This window comes from Dama dama, chromosome 30, assembly GCF_033118175.1.
Source record: "Dama dama isolate Ldn47 chromosome 30, ASM3311817v1, whole genome shotgun sequence".
Classification (NCBI taxonomy): Eukaryota; Metazoa; Chordata; class Mammalia; order Artiodactyla; family Cervidae; genus Dama; species Dama dama.
In genome coordinates, this window is record NC_083710.1 from 76,287,797 (window position 1) to 76,310,501 (window position 22,705).

General features: G+C 42.3%; 1 protein-coding gene across 1 annotated transcript; it reads left to right on the plus strand.

Annotated features, from left to right (window-relative positions):
• The first annotated feature begins 333 nt into the window (after nt 1-333).
• On the plus strand, nt 334-20,933 carry CLDN10 (claudin 10). Its single transcript, XM_061133800.1, has 5 exons — nt 334-594; nt 8,084-8,245; nt 8,334-8,415; nt 19,618-19,725; nt 20,429-20,933. Exons 1-5 carry the CDS (start codon nt 375-377, stop codon nt 20,550-20,552), a joined length of 696 nt encoding a protein of 231 aa, XP_060989783.1. The 5' UTR covers nt 334-374; the 3' UTR covers nt 20,553-20,933.
• Nucleotides 20,934-22,705: the final 1,772 nt, after the last annotated feature.

A 22,705-nucleotide genomic window follows, 5' to 3' on the forward strand; every position in this document is an offset into this window, starting at 1 on the left:
TTGCCAATGGGTAGGGCTGGGGAGGGGAAAGAGGGTGGATGCAGCAGGTCGTCCACATTCGGCTGCCAATTTGTCCAACAGGAGAGCCCCTCTCCACGGTGCCTCGGCCGCGAGACGCGCGAGCTGGGAGTGGGGAGCCGCAGGGACGCACAGGGTCGCGTCGGGCCAGCAGGCTGGAGGGGAACCCGGGTAGCAGCTCCGCGCGAGCAGTTTCTGCTCCCCGAGGGCGCGTCCTGGGTCCGCGCGCGCCCCCTAGCGCCGGGTCCGCGGGTGGGCGGGGCGACGGGGGCGGAGCCGCGGGGCCGGGCGCGCGGGGGTCGCCGTGCTGCCGCCGAGCGGGGAGCGCGAGAGCGAGCGCTGCGGCAGCGGGCGGCATGGCGAGCACGGCGTCGGAGATCATTGCCTTCATGGTCTCCATCTCCGGCTGGGTGCTGGTGTCCTCCACGCTGCCCACCGACTACTGGAAGGTGTCCACCATCGACGGCACGGTCATCACCACCGCCACCTATTGGGCCAACCTGTGGAAGACCTGCGTCACGGACTCCACGGGCGTCTCCAACTGCAAGGACTTCCCTTCCATGCTGGCGCTGGACGGTCTGCATCCCCTAGCCCCCCAGCCCCCAGCCCTCGCTCTCCCCCTCCCACCCATCCGCCTGCTGGGCGCCCGCTGAGCCTCACGACCCCCGGCGGGACCCCCCACCCCGGGCCGGACTCCTTCCCAAGCCCGGCCGCGCTTTCCCTCTCGGTCCCTTGGAGGAGCCGGGGAAGAGTCCCCGGTGCCCGTGGCCCGCCTTACCCGGACGTCTGTCCCGAGGACACGGGCGCCTGTCTGAGCCCCGATCCCCGGGGCGGGGGAAAGGGGACGCGCAGAACCGATCTGGGTGGGGTGGCTTCCTCTCAGGCCACTGGGATGGAGGGAAGCAGGTCTGCTGTCCTAGGACTTGAGGACTGGGTTGTGGGACCCCCTCTCTCTTGAGGACTGTTGGGACAGAGAGTCACGGAGAGGGGGCTTGCCCTCTCCAGCCAGAAGGGCTGGATTCTGATATAAACGGACTCGTCAAAGCGAAATCTGCTTGTTCTGAACTCCTTGTAGCCATTTCATTAGTGGTTTTAAAAGTGGTCTGGGGGGAAAGGAAACATATTGCAGGGGCACCCCCCCCTCCAAAAAAAGAAAAGAAAAACCGCTATGTATCTACAAATGAATCTGCTGGGCTTTAACTCTTGCTGTAAATTTTAGGAAAATGAATAGTTCTTGCTTGTGCTGCAGAGAGTAGCTGAATCCTGGCCACCCAGAACCTTGTGCCAGGAAACTGACAAGTTCAGTGTGGCTCTCCTAAGTCTGCGTCTGCTGCCAGTTGTTCATGAGACAGTTTTCTAGGTTGTTCTTGTTAGCTGGGCTGTATAAGGTATTGTATTAGAGCAACAGGTGCTCACAAAGGAAACTGGCTATTTTTAGTTTCAAGGGGAATGTCCACCCTGGGACACTGATTTCTCAAATTCTAGGCTCCTTTCTCCCAGGATTTCACAGCACATCGTTCCTGGCAGAAACTTTAAGAGAGTCATTTACATGAGTTTTCGATTTGAGGTGTTTTCTTTTTCTTTTATTACCGCACAGCAAGTTTTTATTTGCATAGCTGAGTAAATAACAGACAAAATTTAATTCCCCTGAGATGGTGATTGCTACGAAAAGCAAACTCTTGCTCAACGGAGGTTTTTGGTGGAAACCCCTGCGGAAGGGAATAGGTATCTGGTTTTAGATGAGTGACACCTGGATCTGCCATCGTGGTGTGTAAAATAAGTAGCTGGGATGCCATTGATGGCCTGGAGTGACTGTTGAATTTCCTCTGCCCTGCAGATCACACATCCAGATAGATGTTTGAACAGACAGGCTCATTTCTGTGGTTTCCATTCAGGAATATGGATTGACAGTTGTTGTTCTAAACACGTCCGTTCTTCTCTTGTAACTGTCTTGTCCCTGAGAGGCTGCCAGGCAGGTGCGCGTCCTTCTTTGGGACAGTTGGGGGACAGAGGAGGCAATCGAGAAATAAATACTTCATGAAAATGATTGGGTGGAGAATAGTGAAGCCCTCACCCCGTGTGTCTGAGGTGAGAATAGACGTCATGGTCAAGATCTGGGGGCATGGGAACTTCGCTGGTGGGCTAAGACTGAGCTCCCGATGCAGGGTGCCCAGGTTTGATCTCTGGTCAGGGAACTAGAACCCCCATGTCGCAACTGAGACCTAGGGCAGCCAAATAAGGGATTCCCAGGTGACCCAGTGGTAAAGAGTCTGCTTGCCAGTGCAGGACAAGCAAGAGACACGGGTTCAACCCATGGGTTGGGAAGATCCCCTGGAGGAGGAAATGGCAACCCACTTGGGTATTCTTGCTGGTAAAAATCTCCTGGACAGAGGAGCTCGGCAGGCCACAGTCCCTGAGGTCGCAAAGAGTCGGACACGACTGAGCCACTGAACACACATACAGGCACACATACGAATAAATAAATAAATATTTTTTTAGAAAGATCTGGGGGCCAGAGGGGTAGTGAGGAGGAAGAAGAGCATAGCTTTCAACCATCCAGCTCTAAAGAAGAGGCGTGACATTTGTATACAACTCAGCTCACAAAATGGCCTTCCACGTGTGCTCTTGTGTCTAGAAAATGACTTTAAAAAACATAAATGACATCACCGCTTGTTCTGCCTTGTTTATAAGTTAATAACATAGCTGTCCAAGTCGGTACCTACAGAAATAACTCTTTTTAACGACTGCATGAATACTGTTAAATAAACTGGTTTATTTAGTGACTTACCCACTGTTGGACGTTGGGTGAAGCCTTCCTAGTTTTTCACTGTTGTTAGTGCTTTACTGAAAATCTTTCTGTTTGCTTCTTTGTGCACATGTGTGTTTCTGTAGTGTAAATACTGAGAAATAGTATTGTCAAAGCAGTAGAATATTCATTTTATTAGTTAGTTTATACTGCCAGATTAATTCCACATAGCATATGAGAATACCTGTTTCTCCATATTCTCACCACTAAATTTCTCATCCAGTTTAGTGGGCAGCAGCCTATCATGTTATTCTTTTAGTTGGCATTTCCCTGATTACTGTGACTTTGACCATCTTATCATGTATTTATTGACCACTTTTTTTCCTTTTATGAGTTGCTTGTCTGTATCTTATGCCCATGGTTCTGTTGTTTCCTCTTGATTTAAATGATTTGGTGTTGTTTTTTTTTTTAGATGTCGGTCTTTGATTTGTTAGATATGTTGCAATCTCAGCCCATTGCTTGTCTTTTAAATGTGGGTGTCTTTTCTCATATAAAACATTGAAATGTATCCTATAATCCATCAGTCTCATCCTGCTGGCTCAGCTTCTTGTGGCTTAAGAGGGCAGTGCCTATCCCAAAGTGATCATTTACTTTTCATTATCTCCCAGAATAATATTTGAAGGGGGGAGTTCGACCACGCAGCTACATTTCCCTGTAGAGAGAAGTCAGTTCCCCTCCACTTACAAGTGGATCTTCCCGGAACAAGCCCCTTTGCTTGTTGACGCTCTGCAGTGTACTTTCAGGGCAGCCACATGTGCTGGATGCTGGCCGTCAGTCGGGTCCTGCCAACCCCACAGTGCACTTGGACTTCTTGATATTGCATTTGAAGTGGAGGGAGAAAGCTGCGTTAGCAGGAGCTGTGGTGGCTACAGCCCCGAGTAAGCCAATCCTCCCCTTAACCCAGGCAGAAGAATCCAAGGGAGAGAGAAGGCTCACAGTTCTCCCCGTCTCCTCTTAGGTGGAAGAACGTGTCTCTTGGACACAGACGATGGGGTCATTATTCTGAATTTCCTGTATAAGGTCAAAGCTGTGATTCCTCATTGTCAAGAGGTATTATTGTTATCCCAGTTTTCCCTGTAAGGAAAAAGCTAAATGTACAGATTGAATGTAATGCCATGTTAAAATTCCAGCTCTAATTTCTGCCTAGAATCAATCTTAGTGTTAGAGACGGGAAGCTTTGATGTGTTTCTTACCACTCACCAGACACTTAGTTCATATTATTCCTCCTATGAAGTAAGTGCTGTTCTCCCTGGATTTTACAGATGCGAAAACAGGCTTGGAGAGATTAGGGAATGTAGTCAAGGATACACAACAGGTAAAGAGAGGAACCGGGGCTGAAATCCAGAGTTTGGGTTTGCCCCTCATGCCATCCTTCTCGCAAAGGATCTGCTAAAAAGCACATGAGGCTTCTAGCCCAAGAAAAGCACATTCTTCTTTTTTTTTTTCCTTCCTTCAATCAACAACTAGCAAGAGTGCTGCTAGGAAATTGTCTCCACCAAGTGGATATTTTTATTTCTGCTAGTTGGAAATGGAAAATAAGGTATGTGTGGAAAACATTTAACTTTTAAGGGACACCTTGAAGGTTTCCTCCAATGGAATTCATTAAAGTCATGGTATTTTACTAATTGAAAAACTCACGGTTGAACAAGCTGGTGATTTCTGTTTATTGCTAACCCATATTCCTTTCAAAGTGCCACTTGAACTACAGCTGGGAAGCATTTTAAGCTAGGCTTTAGTTTTTTTTGTTGTTGTTTTTTTTTTTTTCAGTTTATGCCATCTATTTTTGTTAGTGGGAATGTTTGTCATTTTTTCCAAGGAAGTTAACTATAAATTATACTTCAGAGAACTTCTGAGCAAATATGTTCATGCCTCAGCACTTTAATGTGTCAATTAGCTATTAACGGTGTCAGTAAATTAGACCTGTCAAAAATAATAGCCTCCTTGACTAGGTTTTTACCACCACTTCACTTGAGGGTGTTACTTATAAATTTTAACCTCCGGAACTGTTAAAAAGCAAGGTTGTAGAAGTCTGCTTTGCAAAAGATAAACTCTGAAAGAGTTTGTGGGAGGTCACCCAAGGCTTGAGTCTATGGGTGTTTTAAGAACTGGTAGCCCCTAATTTACAGACCTCAAGCCTACCAACAACTGGGTTCCATTTATGGCTGGCAGTGAAGTTTATCCCAGGAACTCTAGACCCTGAAGTGCCTTCTTTTGTAGATGTGCTGTGTATGCTTAATCACTCAGTCATGTCCGACTCTTTGCGACCTCGTGGACTGTAGTCCTCCAGGCTCCACTGTCCGTGGGAATTTTCATGCAAGAGTACTGGAGTGAGTTACCACTCCCATCTCCAGGGGATCTTCCCCACCCAGGGATCGAACCCCCATCTCTAACATTGTGGTCGGATTCTTTACCGTCTGAGCCACCAGGGAAACCCTTTATGCATGTGATGAGTTAGCAACTTATTGCTGCTGTTCTCACAGTAGGCAGAGTTACCTTCCCCTCCACATCAGGGTTCTGGTTGGTTCTGATGAAGGACTGACGTCATTAGAACCTGCTCTCTCTCCTCTCTCCTCTTGTGCCAAGAGGGCAGAGCCAGTCTTTCTGCAGGCATCAGAGCTGAGACAGGAGAACCGAGTGAGAAACTCAGAAAAAAATAATACGAGTAACGATTAAAGTTTAAAGCCTACTGTTATTTTCCCTAGTCATATTAAGGGTTGAGTGCACCAGCCTGGGATTCTGACCACTGTCTACCATCTGGGAAAATGCATTTCACGTTCTGAGTGATCAGATTGTAGACTTAACCATTTGCACAGCTCCTGTGTTTTCTGTACATAAAGTCGATGAGATTACTAAGGTAAATGCAAATTATGGTGGATGATAAGATTTTCTAGAATAGCTTTTTTTTTTTAACATATATAATAGAGGTTATGGGCTTCCTGCGTGGCACTAGTGGTAAAGAATCAGCTTGCCAATACAGGAGATGCAAGAGACGTGGGCTCAATCTCTGGGTCGGGAAGATCCTCTGGAGAAGGGAATGGCAACCCGCTCCAGTATTCTTGCCTGGAGAATCTCATGGACAGAGGAACCTGGTAGGCTACAGTCCATGGGGTCACAAAGAGTTGGACACGACTGAGCGACTGTTACTATTATTAAGTCACACATACACTTTCTTGTCTGTTTAGGATTGTAGTAAGAATCAGCTAAAATATCTCAAAACCATAGATTGAAACAAATGTCAAAAAACTATTGAAACCACACTGTCCCAGTAGCTCTGGTGGTAAGTGATGAGCCAGTTGCGGTTACTCTGGAGGACTCTCTTTAACCTTGCAAGGAACTAAGATGCTTCTTCCCCCTGTGCTGCTACGCTCCCTGGGTTCTGGCTGGGGGACTAGAGGATTGCAGGCTTTTTGGTTTTTTTTTTTTTTTTTGAGGATTGCAGTTTAAAATGGAGCTGAGTTAGTATTCTGCAGCAAACACACAGATCGCCCTTGCAGCACTACTATTATTACCAAAATAGGCCTCCATTATCCTGTTTTGCTAAAAATAAGTTTCTTTTACTGTTTGTTTGGGTTTTTTTGACAGCCTCACCATCAGTGAAATTATTTTCTGTCTGGAAACAGTTCACACTATAAAATGGAAGATCGTTGTCCTTGCTTTCTGCATTTGTGGTGGTGGTGGTGTTCAATTGCTAAGTCAGGTCCGACTCTTTGTGACCCCATGGCTTGCAGCATGCCAGGCTCCTCTGTCCTCCACTGTCTCCCAGTATTTGCTCAAACTCATGTCTATTGAGTTGGTGATGCCTTCTAACCATCTCATCCTCTGTCGTCTCTTTCTCCTCCTCCTGCCTTTAATGTTTCCCAGCGTTAGGGTCTTTTCCAATGAGTCAGCTCTTCACATCAGGTGGCCAAAGCTTCAGCTTCAGCAACGGTCCTTCCGGTGAATATTCAGGACTGATTTTTTTTGGGGTTTGACTGTGGTTTGCATTTGTAGAGGCCTAAATTTGTTCAATCAATTAGAACATCTTCTGGGTACTCTTCAAAATGGATCCTGGGGATAGGAATAAAACTTAAAATTTTATTTTTTGATTAAGAAACATGGCCTGGAGGCCACCTTCCAGCATTATTCCCTGAATATATGATTATTGTAGCCTTAGAATTAATATTTATGATTATCATAGGCTTTGCCTGAACACAGTAGGAAATGACTTGGTGTATCTTGGCACTTAAGAGTTTTTTCAAATAAAAAAGGTCAATCCCAAATGTAAACCTGATAGATACTGTGTTCATTTGTTTAACAAATATTTACTTACACTGGTGTGTCGTCACTATTGCAGATTGACATTTAGCACTGTTTCAGGCTGAAATGAACATAATGACATTTTTTAAATGTATTCATTTAAATCCTGTTAATTTAAAATTTGTTAGTGTCTGGACAAAAGCCAGTCTGAAGTTTACCATCATCCTGGCTGTGCAAATGAGAAGATATGACTAAGAAAATGAGTGGTGTAGGAGGAATGCTCAAAGAAACCAACAGAGCAAGCTTTTAGGATACTTGGAAAGTATCCATTTGTACACAGTTAATTTCATAATTACAAAATATTCTTCTAGGAACTAACCAATGCTTATTTAAACCCAGTGTTATTGTATGTGCCCGGAAGAATTTTTAAAAGGTCATGAAAATACATCTTGATTTAGATTCCTCAAGGTTCATGATGATATTTCAGTTGGTCTCATTTATAATCTTTCACTAATATTAGAAGATGTGACTCTTTGGGAGCTCTGCTCAATTATAAGGTTTTCAATGTCAAAATCATTAAAACATCTGTTTTAAAGGTCTGATGTGCAAAGGAATAAGAGGGTTGAGAGAGTGGCAGATGACGTTTCTCAGGGTGAAAGGCAGTGTCGTGGATTTTGTAGCCAGATCTGAATGGAATTCATTCCAGCCTCTTACTCACTCATCCCTGGCATATCATGTAGCTTTTGTGTGTCTCAGTTTCCTCATTTGTGACTGTGGGAATAATAACACTCAGAGATGTAGCCTGAGGATCCTGCATATGCCAGACTGAAAAGTGTGCCATAGAGATTAACTTTCTTTCCATTCTTGTTGCTTGTTTTAACATGTGTTTTAACCATTTTACAGTCCTTTTTTTTTTTTTTTCCCGAAAACAGAAAGTCATTCAGGAGGACAATGTAAAATGTGAGTTTCTCTCTGGACAACCACATGTTTTATGCTAATGTAAATGCCTTACTTTAATTGCAGGTTACATCCAGGCATGTAGAGGACTTATGATTGCCGCTGTCAGCCTGGGCTTTTTCGGTTCCATATTCGCCCTGATTGGCATGAAATGTACCAAAGTCGGAGGCTCAGATAAAGCCAAAGCTAAAATTGCTTGTTTGGCTGGGATTGTATTCATACTGTCAGGTAAATAGTAACTTTCTTCCAAACAAGGTGCTTCAGGATGTTCATGAAACACCAGGTGTCATAGTACTTTCCTTCTGATGCTCTTTAGGGCTGTGCTCAATGACCGGGTGTTCCCTGTATGCAAACAAAATCACAACAGAATTCTTTGATCCCCTCTTCGTGGAGCAAAAGTAAGTACTCTTCTTAAGTCTGTGTGCTTGTGGATTACAGGAAACAGGTTTAAAATCATCTTCTAAATTAAGGTACCTAAATTTCCTCTATGGCCTATGAAACTGGGACATACTGATAGAGGCTATTTGATGACATCATTTAAGAGCAAACAGTATAGGTGCTACATTGGCAAAAGATGCACTGAATCACTGCATTAGTGTTACAAGTGTCTTGTAACATACTTGTCTCTAAATAGCTCAAGGCTTAGGATTTAGAACGCTAAAGGTCATCTACTATACATTGTAAAGTGAAGTCACTCAGTCGTGTCCGACTCTTTGCGACCCCATGGACTGTAGCCCACCAGGCTCCTCTGTCCATGGGATTTCCCAGGCAAGAATACTGGAGTGGGTTGCCATTTCCTTCTCCAGGGGATCTTCCCGACCCAGGGATTGAACCCGGGTCTCCCGCATTTTAGGCAGACGCTTTACCATCTGAGCTACCAGGGAAGCCACACATTGTAAAACTGAAGTCAAATTGGGGAAAAGTGAAAGAGAGGTGTAGGATGGGGAGGAAAGAAGGAGAAAGTGTGATAACCGAAAATTAAGAGCTTGCCTTGATTGTTGTCCATTCAAAATGATACTTGCCAGATTTTAGGCTGTAGGCCAGTTTCCATCACAGACATTGAGATGAAAATAAGGCTGTGATTCTGAAGATTAGAAATGATTAAATGATAGTGAATAAAATATTATTTTTCACTTTTAATCAGCCTTTTACATTTGTTCTGTTGACTCTGGCCTTAACAAGTTATACCTAATAAACTGTACACGATGCAGGGTCTTTAAAAAAAATTCTCCAAGAGTGGCACAGACACCCAGATGTGACCAGTTTCAGCTGCGGGTGAATGCTTTGGCACTTACAGACCAGTTCTCTTGTTGCTGTTGGTTTTTAACTGTGGGCTGTTGCTTTTTATAGTTTCCCTAGGCTTATTTCTTTGCTTTGGAAAAAACCCACAGAATACCAAATTAGAAATCATAATAGATCAAACAGTGTGTCTTCCGTGAGAATATTCCCATAGATTCCTGTAGAAAACTGCTCGTGTATGCATGTGTACTGCTATCAACCAGGCTGGGGATTTTCTTTCAGTCTTTAGATAAAACACTATAGAATTTTAAAAGAGTAATTACTAAAATGTCTGATCAGGATCCATTACTGTTTTTCTGGTGGATTTAAGAATCTTTGGGAAATGATTTTTCTAGTAGTGTCTCTTGTGTAGTTCATGCATAAATAGTAAATGCTTATATAATGAAAATAATAGCTAACACATGTTATGCCCTACCATTGACCAGAGCATTTCAAATGTTATTTCATTTTATTATTTTACTCTTACAATAGCCTCTAGTAGAAGAGAAGGAGACAAAAATTAGGAAAATCAATAAGCTGAAAATTGTATATCAACACATAGTAAACTGATTCCGTAGGTCTTAAAGTATTTAATTTCTGAAGTGAGATTTTGATTTTGGCATATTCTAGGGGAGAGGACTTCCCAAGCTGGCATTTCCTAGAGTTTAGTAATCGGTGCCTCTGATGTAGTTTGTGCATGAACTCGGAGAGGAATATGTTGGAGAACTGCTGCCAAAGGTAGGGGCAGCCCTAGGAGTGCTGGGGTGAGGACACCCCTCCAGGGGTGTTCTGATTATTTCCTTGGTGTCTTCACTGATGTTCATGAGAGTAAGTTCCTTGAGAACAGAAAACACTTATATATCATCTCTTATTTGCCTAGCATGATACCTGGTTAAGTGAAATTCTGATCTGCAGAGCTAGTCCTCTCGGGATTAGCAGAAAGGCCTTCTGTTATCTCAGCAGACTGAGGAAGCCTCTGCGAAAATGGAGATAGAAGGCTGGCTCATCCTCCTCTCCCATCTGTATCATGCATTCATCTTCCTAGAGCAGCAGCTCTCCCTGCTGCCCTAGACGGCGCGTCTGTGGCACAGGGATATGTGTGTTTAGTTAGCAGTGAGGAACAGGTGTTTGCCACATGCTCTAGTTTAAATTTCTGGCGACTTAATTTGTGGCCTAATATATGGACTATCTTGGAAAATGTCTTGTGCATTTGAGAAGAATGTTTATGCTGTTGTTGGTTGGTGTTCTGTATATGTCTCTTAGATCTCATTAGTTTATTGTGTTAAGTCCTCTATCTCCTTATCTTCTGATTGGTTGTTCTGTTAATTACTGTAAGATATTGAAATCTCCAACTATTATAGTAGAAATGTTTATTCCTTTTTTCGATTCTGTCAGTTTTTGCTTCATAGATATTCTGTCATTATGTGCATAAATGTTTATGGTTGTTATATCTCTTGCTGTATTAAATCTTTCATTAATATAAAAAATAAATAAATTTCTGGTGAGCAAATACCTGCCCTAAGATGCATTGAAAAACAGTTTGGGCCGCAGAACCTGATTTTGTTGCTATTGTTTTTCTTAAGGATTCTTGTGGATTTCCAAGACTCACCTTGGTTGCTTACGTTAGACGCACAGGACTAAGCTCATCCGCAGAGTTCACACCACACTCCTACTATGTTCAGGGAGCTCAGGAGGTGCTTTATTGATGAGGGAACAAAATGAGCGGCTTCTGATATATCATTAGGATGAAGATTGTGGCAGTTGCACTGCAAACATTATCAGGCTTTGTGTTCAGTGGCTGATTATTTCTGAAACCCTTTCTTTCCCACAACTTAACTGGGAAGATTTTTCTTCCTGCCTACAATCATTTGATTGCAACTGCAACCCTTAAAGAGTTTCACCTGGCTATGGTTGTGTTCTGCCATTTCCTCACTTTTTTTTTCCTTTTGTTTTGCTTCTTTGCTTTGATTCAAGTTGTGATTATGTTTTATGGCTCCAGGATGGACTCCTGCAAAGCCTTGAAAACTTTCTCAATGCTTCCCTTTGGGCTGTTTCAAACAAACTTCCTCCTTTTTATTAAAGCAATATCTACCAAATTAAAATAAAATCTATCCTCCTGCAAACTGATGGTCATAAGCACCCCGGAGTATGATTCACCCTGTCGTTTTGTTGAAATATACAGTATTCTCACCATCTGTTGTCCAAACCACTAACTTCTTGAGTGTCTTGCTTTGTTTCTTAAATAGATAGTTCCAAAGAAGAATTGATTGGCATAAAGAAACTTCTTTTCAAATCATGCAAAGTTAGAGCATTGAACCAATTTCCTTAATTGAGAAAACAGAACATCTGATCTTAGATTTATTCTCTTGTAGTCAGTGAGATTTATCATTAACATTTTGGCTCAGATATTCATGGTTTGGGTCTTATCATATTCAAGCCTTTTTAAGTTCAGAGTTTTTAAAACCACGGAGTTATTTACCTCTAGCACTCTGCATTCCTGGAATACAGTTAGTTTCTACTTTAAGTTTTACTAAGGTAAAATCTTTTCACTGTTGTGGTTATTTAGTAGTTAGAAATAAACAACTGTCTGCTTCCTGGTAAAGTCTCATTCCTGTTATCTGTCAAGTTAAATGCACAGCAGATAACTCAAGAAGTATGGTTTTAGATGAGACACATTTTCCCGGGTGAACTTGAAAGGACAGTCGATCTCACTTGGTGGCCTTGCCAAGATATTTAACTTCTGTACTCTGACCTTATTATAATTTAATGAATTATAGATGTTTGTTTACTTAAGCTTGTTTCAATCATGAGGTTATTTGGAGAATGAATTAATACTGATAAGAGGTTCATAGAGTCTCAGGTAAGGGATTCCATAGCAGTGCCAAGTGTTAAGAACAAACCAGAATTTGACTGTTAAATATTAAGAAGGATTCACTTTGTTCTGTGGTAGGACTGACCACTTGAGATCATCAGAATTGCTCTGATGCTTTTTTCATGCTGGCAGAACTTAATATACTTAGAAATCAAATGTTTGGCAACTGTCGTTTTGTTTTCACTGACCAGTATACGAAGCCACGATTTCTTCCAGTTTGCCATGCTTCCCGGTGACTCCGCTTTTACCACCACCAGCCCTTCCCCTCTCCTTTTCACATCCCGGCCCACCTCTGTGTATCCTGCAGGAATTGCATTCTGGGTGAGGTGCCCACCAGGGTGCTTCCTTTGCTCCTGGTGCTTCTGTTACAATCCAACTGGGCAGTGGCACTTGCCTGTCAGTCCATCTTCCAAACAAGACCAGGAGTATCTTGAAGTGAAGACCACATCTTGCTGATTTGGGCATCTCTTGTAACTAGTCCATACTCTCTAATGTTTACAGCAAGGATGATTAGTAAGCAGTGGTGTATAGCTGTCTGTCTGTCTGCATCTCTCTTAGGGTGGAAAGACTGAGCATGCTTGGGGAGATTTGGTTAAAGGGATGGGGGAGGGGAGACCTCAAGAATGAGGACCCTGGATCCAGGCTGCCTGGGAGAGAACCCCAGCTCTGTCATCTTTTAGTGGTGTAGCCTTGAAGAAATCACTTGTCCTATCTTGTGTCCTGTGTTCCTCATCTGTAAAATGGGAAGAATGAGAACTATGAGTTTATCGTGAGGATTAATGAGATAGTACATTTCAGCTGTTTAGACTGGTGCCTAGAGTAGGCACTCAGTGAACGCTATTCTTTTAAATGGGACTGACCCTTAAACAGAGGCTATTACGTAGCAGTTCATTTATTTTACATTTCCTTGAAGTTTCCATATGCAAGTAGATGCTTATTTAAATTATCCCTTTCTACTCTAGCCATGATTTGGGAGGTGCCTGCCACTATTTCGTGGCTCTTTGGGAAGCCTTGGGTAGGAAATTTTGTGGTGTCTTGCAGATCACTGAATAAGCTGTTAACTAACATGAATTGCATAAGGGAGAGGAGAATGCAGCAGCCTTGGGAGATACATGGATTGGTGGGCACTAAACAGCCTGCTTCCGGTACCTGGGACCCCAAAAGAATGCAGGGTATTTGGGGGAAAGGTGTGCTTGTAGATAATGCCTGTAGAGTGCTTGTTCACATAAAATCCATCCATGCGATGATACAGAACTTGGATTATATAAGTGTTAGTTGCTCAGTCATGTCCAGCTCTTTGCGACCCCATGGACTGGGGCTTGCCAGGCTGTTCTGTCCATGGAATTCTCCAGGCAAGAGTACTGGAGTGGATTGCCATTTCCTCCTCCAAGGATTATATAAGCCTTTGAGTAAAGTTTCTTTTTGATGGTAATGTTTAAAAGATCAGTATACCAATGGAATTCAATTTTTAAAAGTTAGCATTGATAATATATGGATGTACTTCCTAAACTTGGAACTTTTAAAACATAAGGACTAGGACAGTATGTTTGGTAAAAATGGCCATCCTTGAGGTCAAAAGACTTGGCTTCTAGCTCTGCAACCTCTAGCAAGCTCACTTTTCTCTGGGGATCTTAAAAGTATGAGGTTTTTTTCTTTTGTTAAACAGTTTGGTTTTGTTTACAGAGGAGCTGCAGTTTCTTTTTTCAAATCCAGCAAGCCCTGATTTTAATTACTACCCTCACCTCTTTTTGTGCTGGGTGAAAAGACAGCCAGAGGGAATTCTGAAAAAAAATTCCATACCCTAGAGCCACTGAGAAGGCAATGAGCCGAGGAAAGAGGGAAAACTCACATCTTTCTGAAATGACAAGCCCAAAACATTGCACTGATTGTTACCTTTTCATATTGATCCCTTCTTTTCCTTAGCTAAGGTAAAAAGGGAGAAAGAGTGATGGCTAAGAGCTCGGGATCTGATTGTTATCTTTTCATATTGATCCCATCTTTTTCTTAGCAAAGGGAAAAAGGGAGAAAGAGTGATGGCTAAGAGCTTGGGATTGGCTTATGGTATCCTTTGCTATGCAAAAACTTTTAATTAAGCCCCATTTGTTTATTTTTGTTTTTATTTTATTACTCTGGGAGGTGGGTCAAAAAGATTGAGATTAACTGATTGACTTTGCTTTACAGCAGAAACGAACACAGCATGATAAAGCAACTAGGTGTGTTAGCAGCTCAGTCATGTCTGACTCTCTGCGACCCTGTGGACTGTAGCTCACCAGGCTCTTAAAGCAACTCTACTCCAGTAAACATTAATTTTTTTAAAAAAAGAGCTCAAGGATTGGAATCAGTTATTGGTTTAAAATCCTGGTTCTACTGTTTACTTAGCTGAGGTATGGGGAGGCAAGTAGTTTAATCTCACCCAGGTTCAGTTTGCTCTGACGGTAGGAAGAACTGTCTCTTAGAATTGAAGATCAAATATGATAATATATGCCAAAATACTTAACACAAAAAACAAAATCCTGGTACAGTGATCTGCCAGTAGCTGTTGTTATGGTGGACTCTTAGTTGAACCACATCTCTACGGATTTGGGAGAACATGTAATGTTTACTTTGCAAACATATGTTCTTCTGCTTCTGTTGTTAGGCGTCATTGTCCTTTATTTGTTTAATGTCTGACCATCTCCTCTAGACTGTAAGATCCTTGAGAACAGAATGTGTTCTCTCATTCACCCTGAAACACATGATTCGAACAATATCTAGCTTGTCACTTCTCTGATGGTGTCACCTGCCATCAGAGGTAGGTGACAGGGTAGATGGGATACACGCGCTCCCTATAGATGGCAGATCAAATGATAACAGGGGTTGGGTGCAAGAAAGACAGAGATAAAGAGGTAAAAATAAGAGGTGTTCCTCAATTCGTTCCCTAAGGATTACTGTGCATGTTACTAGGCTAAAATAGGAGGTAAATATGAAATGCATAAGAATTTAGACCACTGAGCGTGGTTCTAGCCCAGGCGCTCTCATTAGGAAATGAACAGTAGTCTGGAGCCCTAGCACAGCCAGGTGAATAAGAATTAACTTCATCTAGTAATTCAAGGTGTATTTTAATGCCGTAGATCATTATGGTTCTTTTTTGGGAAAATTCTGGTCATTAATCTGTGCTTTACTTTCTCTCTATAGAAAGAAAAATGTTACCTATTACTTGTTTACTAGATTCACAATTACATACATGAATTCAGGTCATAAGCCTGCTTTTTATGAGTCCTTTCCATTGAACAGAATATGTGAGAGATAATCCAAGAACAACGTTCTGATCTGTAAAACAGAGATCAGTCCTCAGCCTGTCGATCCTGCATCTGTCTGGTGCTAAGCAGACTGGTAGCCTTTCCGAATAATGAAGAAATTTTGGCAATTGTAACAGCTCAGTAAAGAGTGGGAAAGCTGGTCTAGGGCCAGGAAGATATTGTTAACAAAAGACAGACCTGCAGCAGATCATCTGAAATTAGCATGATCTCCTGAGGCGCTGAAGTCAGCTTCTCAGTGTTACCAAAAGTGAAGAAAGATTTCCAGGCAGAGATGGAGTTTCCCAATGAATGTCAGAGGAGCCGTGGCCCGGAACAAACCTGAATGGATGTTACGTGGCTCACCCTCAGTCCTGTCTTTCAATAATACTTCTGTTTTTGCCAGATCACGCATACTGATGGGTGTGAATTCAAGCCACTGTTGAATAAGTCTGCTGTAAGTGTCTTTCAACAAAAGGAAGAAAAAGTCTCTAAGAGAGAGAACCACATCACAATCCCTTGCATCCAATTGTTAGAAGCTATTGGTATAGACATGGAGTCTCTTCAAGACTTTAGCTTTAAAATGGTTCTATTTATTAAATATTTGACTCTGACAGAATTCATAAAAAGCTCAAAAGGAAATGATACTCTCCTTGGAATAGAGTCTATGTTTAGATTTTAGAAAATCTAAAAATATGTTTAAAAACAGGAGTAAGTGAACCAGTTCCATGACCAGGGATTGAACCCATGCCCCCTGCAGCGGAAGCTCAGAGTCCTAACCACTGGACCTCCAGGGAATTCCCAAACCAGTTTTTAATATAAGCCATACTGGTGACTCTTAAATCCCTTCAGGAAGTTTCAGTTGGCTTAAATTTAAATAAAGAAATAGCTCCCAACGTCTGAGCTGTGTAGATAGTTATCCTCTGATTTCTACCCAGTTGTATGCTCTTTTTAAATGAATTCACAGTGCTGACCTATGATTTGAGTTCTACCAACCTATGCCCTAATGGACCACTATCAATTACTAGAGACTTATTTTTAACCATGATCCTGGCACTGGCATCCTCTTTTAGAAAGCTAAATATTTTAAGAAAAATCTCAAGACTGTTTGTTCCAGGAGTATTTACACTGAAAGTTAATATACTAATGCATAGTTTCAGGAGAGAAGACAGCCTAAGCTCTAAGGAGAAAAATAAAGAAAAATAGAAAGTATTGTTAAATTGTAATCCTATAATAATGTCCTCCATGTCAAAATGTTCAGTGTGGTCATCCTCTAGCTGTCTTTGCAGTAATAGCATGACAGTTGATGGACTGGATGCCAGCTTACTGTAGGAATTGCAGATATTTTAAAGAGGTCCATTAACCGGGACCTACAACTTGGCAGGCCCTCTGCTCGTTTTATTTGTATAATGTCATCCAAACATCGTACAAGAAGGGCCTATTGTGGGAATCCAGGATATCCTTTGTAGATGTGTAACATGATATTTAATGAAGGTATCTTTTATAAAACTACCAGGTTAACACTCTTGATCTGGCAAGCTCTTTTCACCTGTACACTTCACTGTGCAGTCCTCTTTTAAGCTGGTTTTTGTGCACACTGAAGGCTTTTTCCCCACGTACACTGACCTTCTCTTTTCTGCTGCTGCCTCTGATTGAAACAGTTCAAGAAGTTTCTCGGTTCCCAGAGCCTAATCAGTGCTTTAGTGCAGGATGAGGTGCTTATAGCTCTTCCTTCCTTTAGCTCTCACCTTGATTCCCCAGGTAAGGCAACACAAGAGTGAAAAAAGAAGGGATCACTAGGCAGTGTGTTTTATGTAACAGTGGCAACCCACTCTAGTACTCTTGCCTGGAGAATCCCACGGACAGAGGAGCCTGGCTGGCTACAGTCCACGGGGTCACAAAGAGTCGGACACAACTGAAGCGACTTAGCATGCATGCACACACCAAGTTGTAGTGTGTATTATATAATTCACCTCTTCCCAGTTGCAAATGGAAGCTGTGAAATTAACTGAAGAGCCAGATCTGGAAATGGGCAAGTAGACCACCAGGCCCTTGCCTTGTGTAAATGCTGCTTCCTGCTCCCGCTGGCTGGCGGCCGGGGCCACACTGTCACACCACCACCGCTGCCTGCCCCCGCCCAGACGGGAGTTCAGACATAGTGACACAGCATGCTGAAAAGGATGAGACAAAGCTCAGGTCAGGCACAGGTCACGCATGCCAGATGCTGTCCAGAGTGTGGGGAGGCCTTGATACCTAAGCCTGACCCTGCAACCAGGTGCAGGGTGGGTAGCCTGACCTTGACCCCAACTTTCCCCTCCTACTCTCAACTCTTCCTTCCATTCTCAGCCTCTCTGCGGATTCTGTATGATCAAAACAGACCCTTCCCCCTCTGACTTCATTTAACACTGAAAGGCACCATTAGGTAGGGAATGTCATCCATTTGTTTTCACCTTGTGATAGAGGTCTGTGAGCTAAAAGTCTGAGAATCACTTCTTTATTAAAAAAAAAAAAATTCTTCAGGAAAAGGATAGGCGGACATGAGAACCCCACAATCTCTGAAATTTTGGTATACTTTTCTCATTCTGTATTTGTTCCTCCGAAATATACATATATATATTTCCCCTGAGAGAACATCCTCCAGCCCTCCACTGTCATTTCCTCTGTTGTTCTCGGTAGTGTTGTTTGTACCTTTGTATGGTGACCTCTCCAGGGCAAGGGCTGTCTTAGTTACCTTTGCATCTGTTCTAGTCATCAGCGGCCTGCCATCAAGGAGAGGTTTCATAGCAGGCTGTCACTAAAGGATACTTTTTTATTCATCTCTCACTGGACTGTAGTGATAAGCATGATGAGGCTGTATCTATCATGGACACTGTAGAGGAAGAAAACGATTTTTTTCCTCTACTCTCCTAGGTTCTCTGCTCAGAAGAAAGATAGATTAATAAGAGAAAACTGGAGTTTATTTATATGTGCATCGCCCCTACACAAGAGTACCCAGTGGCATGTAATTCAAAGGGTGGCTAGAACTTGGGCTTATATAGCATCTTAACAAAAGAACAGTACATCTGTAGAGAAGTGACAAGACAAAGGAAAAGGACTTTGAGCTTCTAGAGGCACAAATTGTGGGAAGGCATGTGAGGAGGGACAATCCTAAAGGAAATCAGTTCTGAATATTCATTGGAAGGACTAATGTTGAAGCTGAAACTCCAATACTTTGGCCACCTGATGCAAAGAACTGACTCATTGGAAAAGACCCTGAGGTTAGGAAAGATTGAAGGAAGGAGGAGAAGGGGACGACAGAGGATGAGATGGTTGGATGGCATCACCAACTTGATGGACATGAGTTTTAGCAAGCTCCGGGAGTTGCTAATGGACAGGGAAGCCTGGCATGTTGCAGTCCATGGGGTCGCAAAGAGTCAGTCACAATAGAGGGACTTACCTGAATGTGAGGAGGGAACGAATGAAAGATGCAAATTAGTGAAGTTTGTTCATGTAGATTGCTCTGGTGCCACTTGTGGGCTAAGCAGGGTGTTCAGTATCTGAGAATTAACTTCTTCCTGGCAGTGAGGGGATGGGGGACAGTTTGACACATTTATGCCCTGCTTTTAGGCAAACGGGGAGAAGGCAGAGCTTTCCTGTTTCTTCTCAGTTGCTTTTGGCTCCTTTTGCCAAAGTGGCATAGTTGGGGTGGCGTGTTCTGTCACCCTTTGGCACTTTGCACATGACTGCACTCAGCAGATGCTTAACTACTTACTGAACTAAAATAAAAGCAGAGGCAACTTTCCTGTTTCCAACTAAATCCTGCCTAAATAATTTACCCTGCACAACAGGATAAATAGATGGAAATGTTTGGGCTTCAGGCAGAGCCCAGAGGCAATATGCTGGCAGAGCCAGGAGGCCTCACCTTGAGTCCACTGCTTCTGCTTTACCCAAAGGGATTCCGATGCCTTCAGCTTCCTTTCAGCTTCCTTTTGGGATGTTGGGAAGATACAGTTGAGTGAAGGCTATAAAAACACTTTGAGAAAAGTATAAAGCTTTCTTTACAGATATTATTGCTTCCTGTGTAAGCTCCCATTGCAAGTGTATTATGAGCATTTAGTAAGTGTTGGCTAGTAGTGTTAAATGCTGTTTACTCCCCAAATCAGTAAGCTTTAACACTTGTGTGGTACTCTTCACAGGTACGAGTTAGGAGCTGCTCTGTTTATTGGATGGGCAGGAGCCTCACTCTGCATAATTGGTGGTGTCATATTTTGCTTTTCAATATCTGACAACAACAAAGCACCCAGGTATGAAAAGAGACAAAAATGACCTGTTAAAAAGTACAATACTATTCTAGATTGTTATATGTGGGATAAATTATAGGTAGTTCATATGATTTTTAAAAACTTCAAACACCCAAAATTGGGAAAGGTTAAGAATATATAGTAACTATAACATTTAATATGGTAAAATTATATTGAATAGAATAGATAATTAATTTAAAAAGCAGAGCTTGTGTTGATATAGGACAGAAACCAACACAACATTGTAAAGCAATTATCCTTCAATTAAAAAAAGTTTTTTTTGATGAAGCATCAAAAAAAAAGCAGAGTTTGACATTCTTATGTTCCAAAGCTATCGCTGTAAGTAGAAATCTTGCTAACTTTAGGGGCATATTCTTCACTTTGGCCTCATAATTTTCACATAGGTGGAAATTGCTGATTAAGATCATCACAGTCTCCAAGATTCCAGGAAGATACGTTTTATTTAAGTTTTGAAGGAGAATAACTGAACAAACTAAGAAGCCATAAGTTTCTTCTGAGATTCTCTTAGTCACACTAGCTGTTCTGAAATGACACTGAACTATTTCTTGGGCTGAGAAGGGAATAAAGCTAAACATAATCAGGGAAAGACAACTTAGCTGTGACAGAAATGGGGGGATATGGTTTCTTCCTGTTTTTGTTTGTCCTACGTGGAAAAGACCATCTACCAAACTGTTTTGCCTTTCAGAATGGGATACACGTACAATGGGGCCACGTCTGTCATGTCTTCTCGGACAAAGTATCACAGCAGAGAAGGAGATTTTAAAACCTCAAACCCTTCAAAACAGTTTGACAAAAACGCTTACGTCTAAAAAGAGAGCTGCCTTCAAGCTGTGTCTTGAGTTTGTTCTAAACGTGAACTGTTCACAAAATGATGCCATCAAGGTCCTCCTATAATTAACACTCAAACTATTTTTAAAATATGAATTTGAAGAATTTGTTGATTCTTGGATGTAAATGTTCTTCTATAGTTACATACTAATCACTTTCTGTTGTGGCTTTCTATAAAAAAAAATAAACAGGCTATTTACAAGATTTGTATATATCTTATACATCTGTGTTTAACACCAAAGATTCCAGCAGTGTTCGTAATGTAGCCTTCTTAATCACCCAGACCTTGCAGTATTTGTCCCCATTTCTTATGTGTTTTTTCCTTCATATATTAAACAGAGTGTATTGAGGAGTCATGACTTGTAAACAGTATGGGGGTGATCTGAGACTATTCCTCAGATGTCTGCGTTGAATGGACATGTACTGGCTGGGCAGAGCCGATTTTTAGTTGGTGACACCTGTCTGTCACCACTGTTGCTTCTCAACGGCTGCTCCAGGAAGAGCTCATGGGGCCAAGATGCTACTGCCCACTACCCGGCGGGTCCTCCTTAAATACCTCCTCCTCCGGTATAGAGAGGTCTGGATATGCTGGTCATGGCGACTCTGAGGCTGACAGAGGAGGGCCTGGAGCCACACAGTCCCTACCTCACGCAGAAATAATGGACCGAGTTCCTGAGGACCTGTGTCACTCAGGCCATGTGTGGAACCAACTGGCAATGGAGAGACAGCCTTTTTTTCAAGACGTGTAAGTTCCTCCAGGGATCTCTGACTAAAGACAATGTTTTATTACTCAAGCCAGCCCTTTCATCTCATATCCACAGGGCAATAGTTACCTCAGCCTGTGTGTGCCCGTCGCTGCTCTAAACGCTGTGTGCCCTCACTCACTGCAGTCTCACAGCTACCCTCTGAGGTAAGTTCTGTAGGACCCTGAACTGACAGAGGATGAAATGAAAGCAGAGAAGCCGAAGTGACTTGCCACAGCAAGTGACAAAACCTCAAGGACTTTGAACTGAGGCAGTCTAGGGTGAAGTATACAGTCTCAAGCTGTGGCTACAAATCGCTTAGCCGTGTCACCTGTGACTCAGGTACCCGACAATACCAGTCACAGCATGGGTGACCGTGACATCTTCCTCAAGCCTGAAGGACTTAAAAAGGAAAAATCACATTGTTTGGAGGTGTTCACTGAAAAGAAAATGGACGAGTTTATTACTGATACAGTAAACTCTTTCTTCCAGACCATGATAATACTTAAATACCTTTTCTGGAGATACAAATGAACTGAAAACCACTGAGGGAGGCTAGGTGCTATAAGCCAATGTGGGCACAGGGTTTGGTGAATGTGTGTTTAAAACAAATTTTTAAATTTTAGAGCTGTACTGGTAAAGAAAATATTTGACTGTATTGAACTATCACAGCTTCTGAAGAATTTAGGGCAAGAAGGGGTCAAAGTACAGAAAAACTGTCAGGAGCCAGAAACATTAGCCATATGTCCATGACAGGAAATATAAGGTGATGGTCCAAAGGAAAATGAGCAAACCAATTCTAGTACAACCTAACATGACAGGACTAAACAGAATATCAGCTTCTGCGACACAGACACACAAAGATGTGGGTTACTTAGCAGACGTTCATCTTATTTCCCCAATTCTTGCTGTTTAGGAATAAAGACCTGGCAGACCCAGGACTTGGGAGTTGAGGCCTGATTTAAAGCCTGCTTTTGTCATTTTCTAGTCATATGGCTTTTGGCAAGTTATTGTATAGCTTAGTTTCTCACATCTTTAAGAAGATTAAAATAATATGTCTCAAAGTTGTTCTCATCAAATGAAATAATAACGTACATTAAAACAGAACAAGGATATACACCATGGAATATTACTCAGCCGTTAAAAAGAATTCATTTGAATCAGTCCTAATGAGATGGATGAAACTGGAGCCCATTATACAGAGTGAAGTAAGCCAGAAAGATAAAGAACATTACAGCATACTAACACATATATATGGGATTTAGAAAGATGGTAACGATAACCCTATATGCAAAACAGAAAAAGAGACACAAATACAGAACAGACTTTTGAACTCTGTGGGAGAAGGTGAGGGTGGGATGTTTCAAAAGAACAGCATGTATACTATCTAT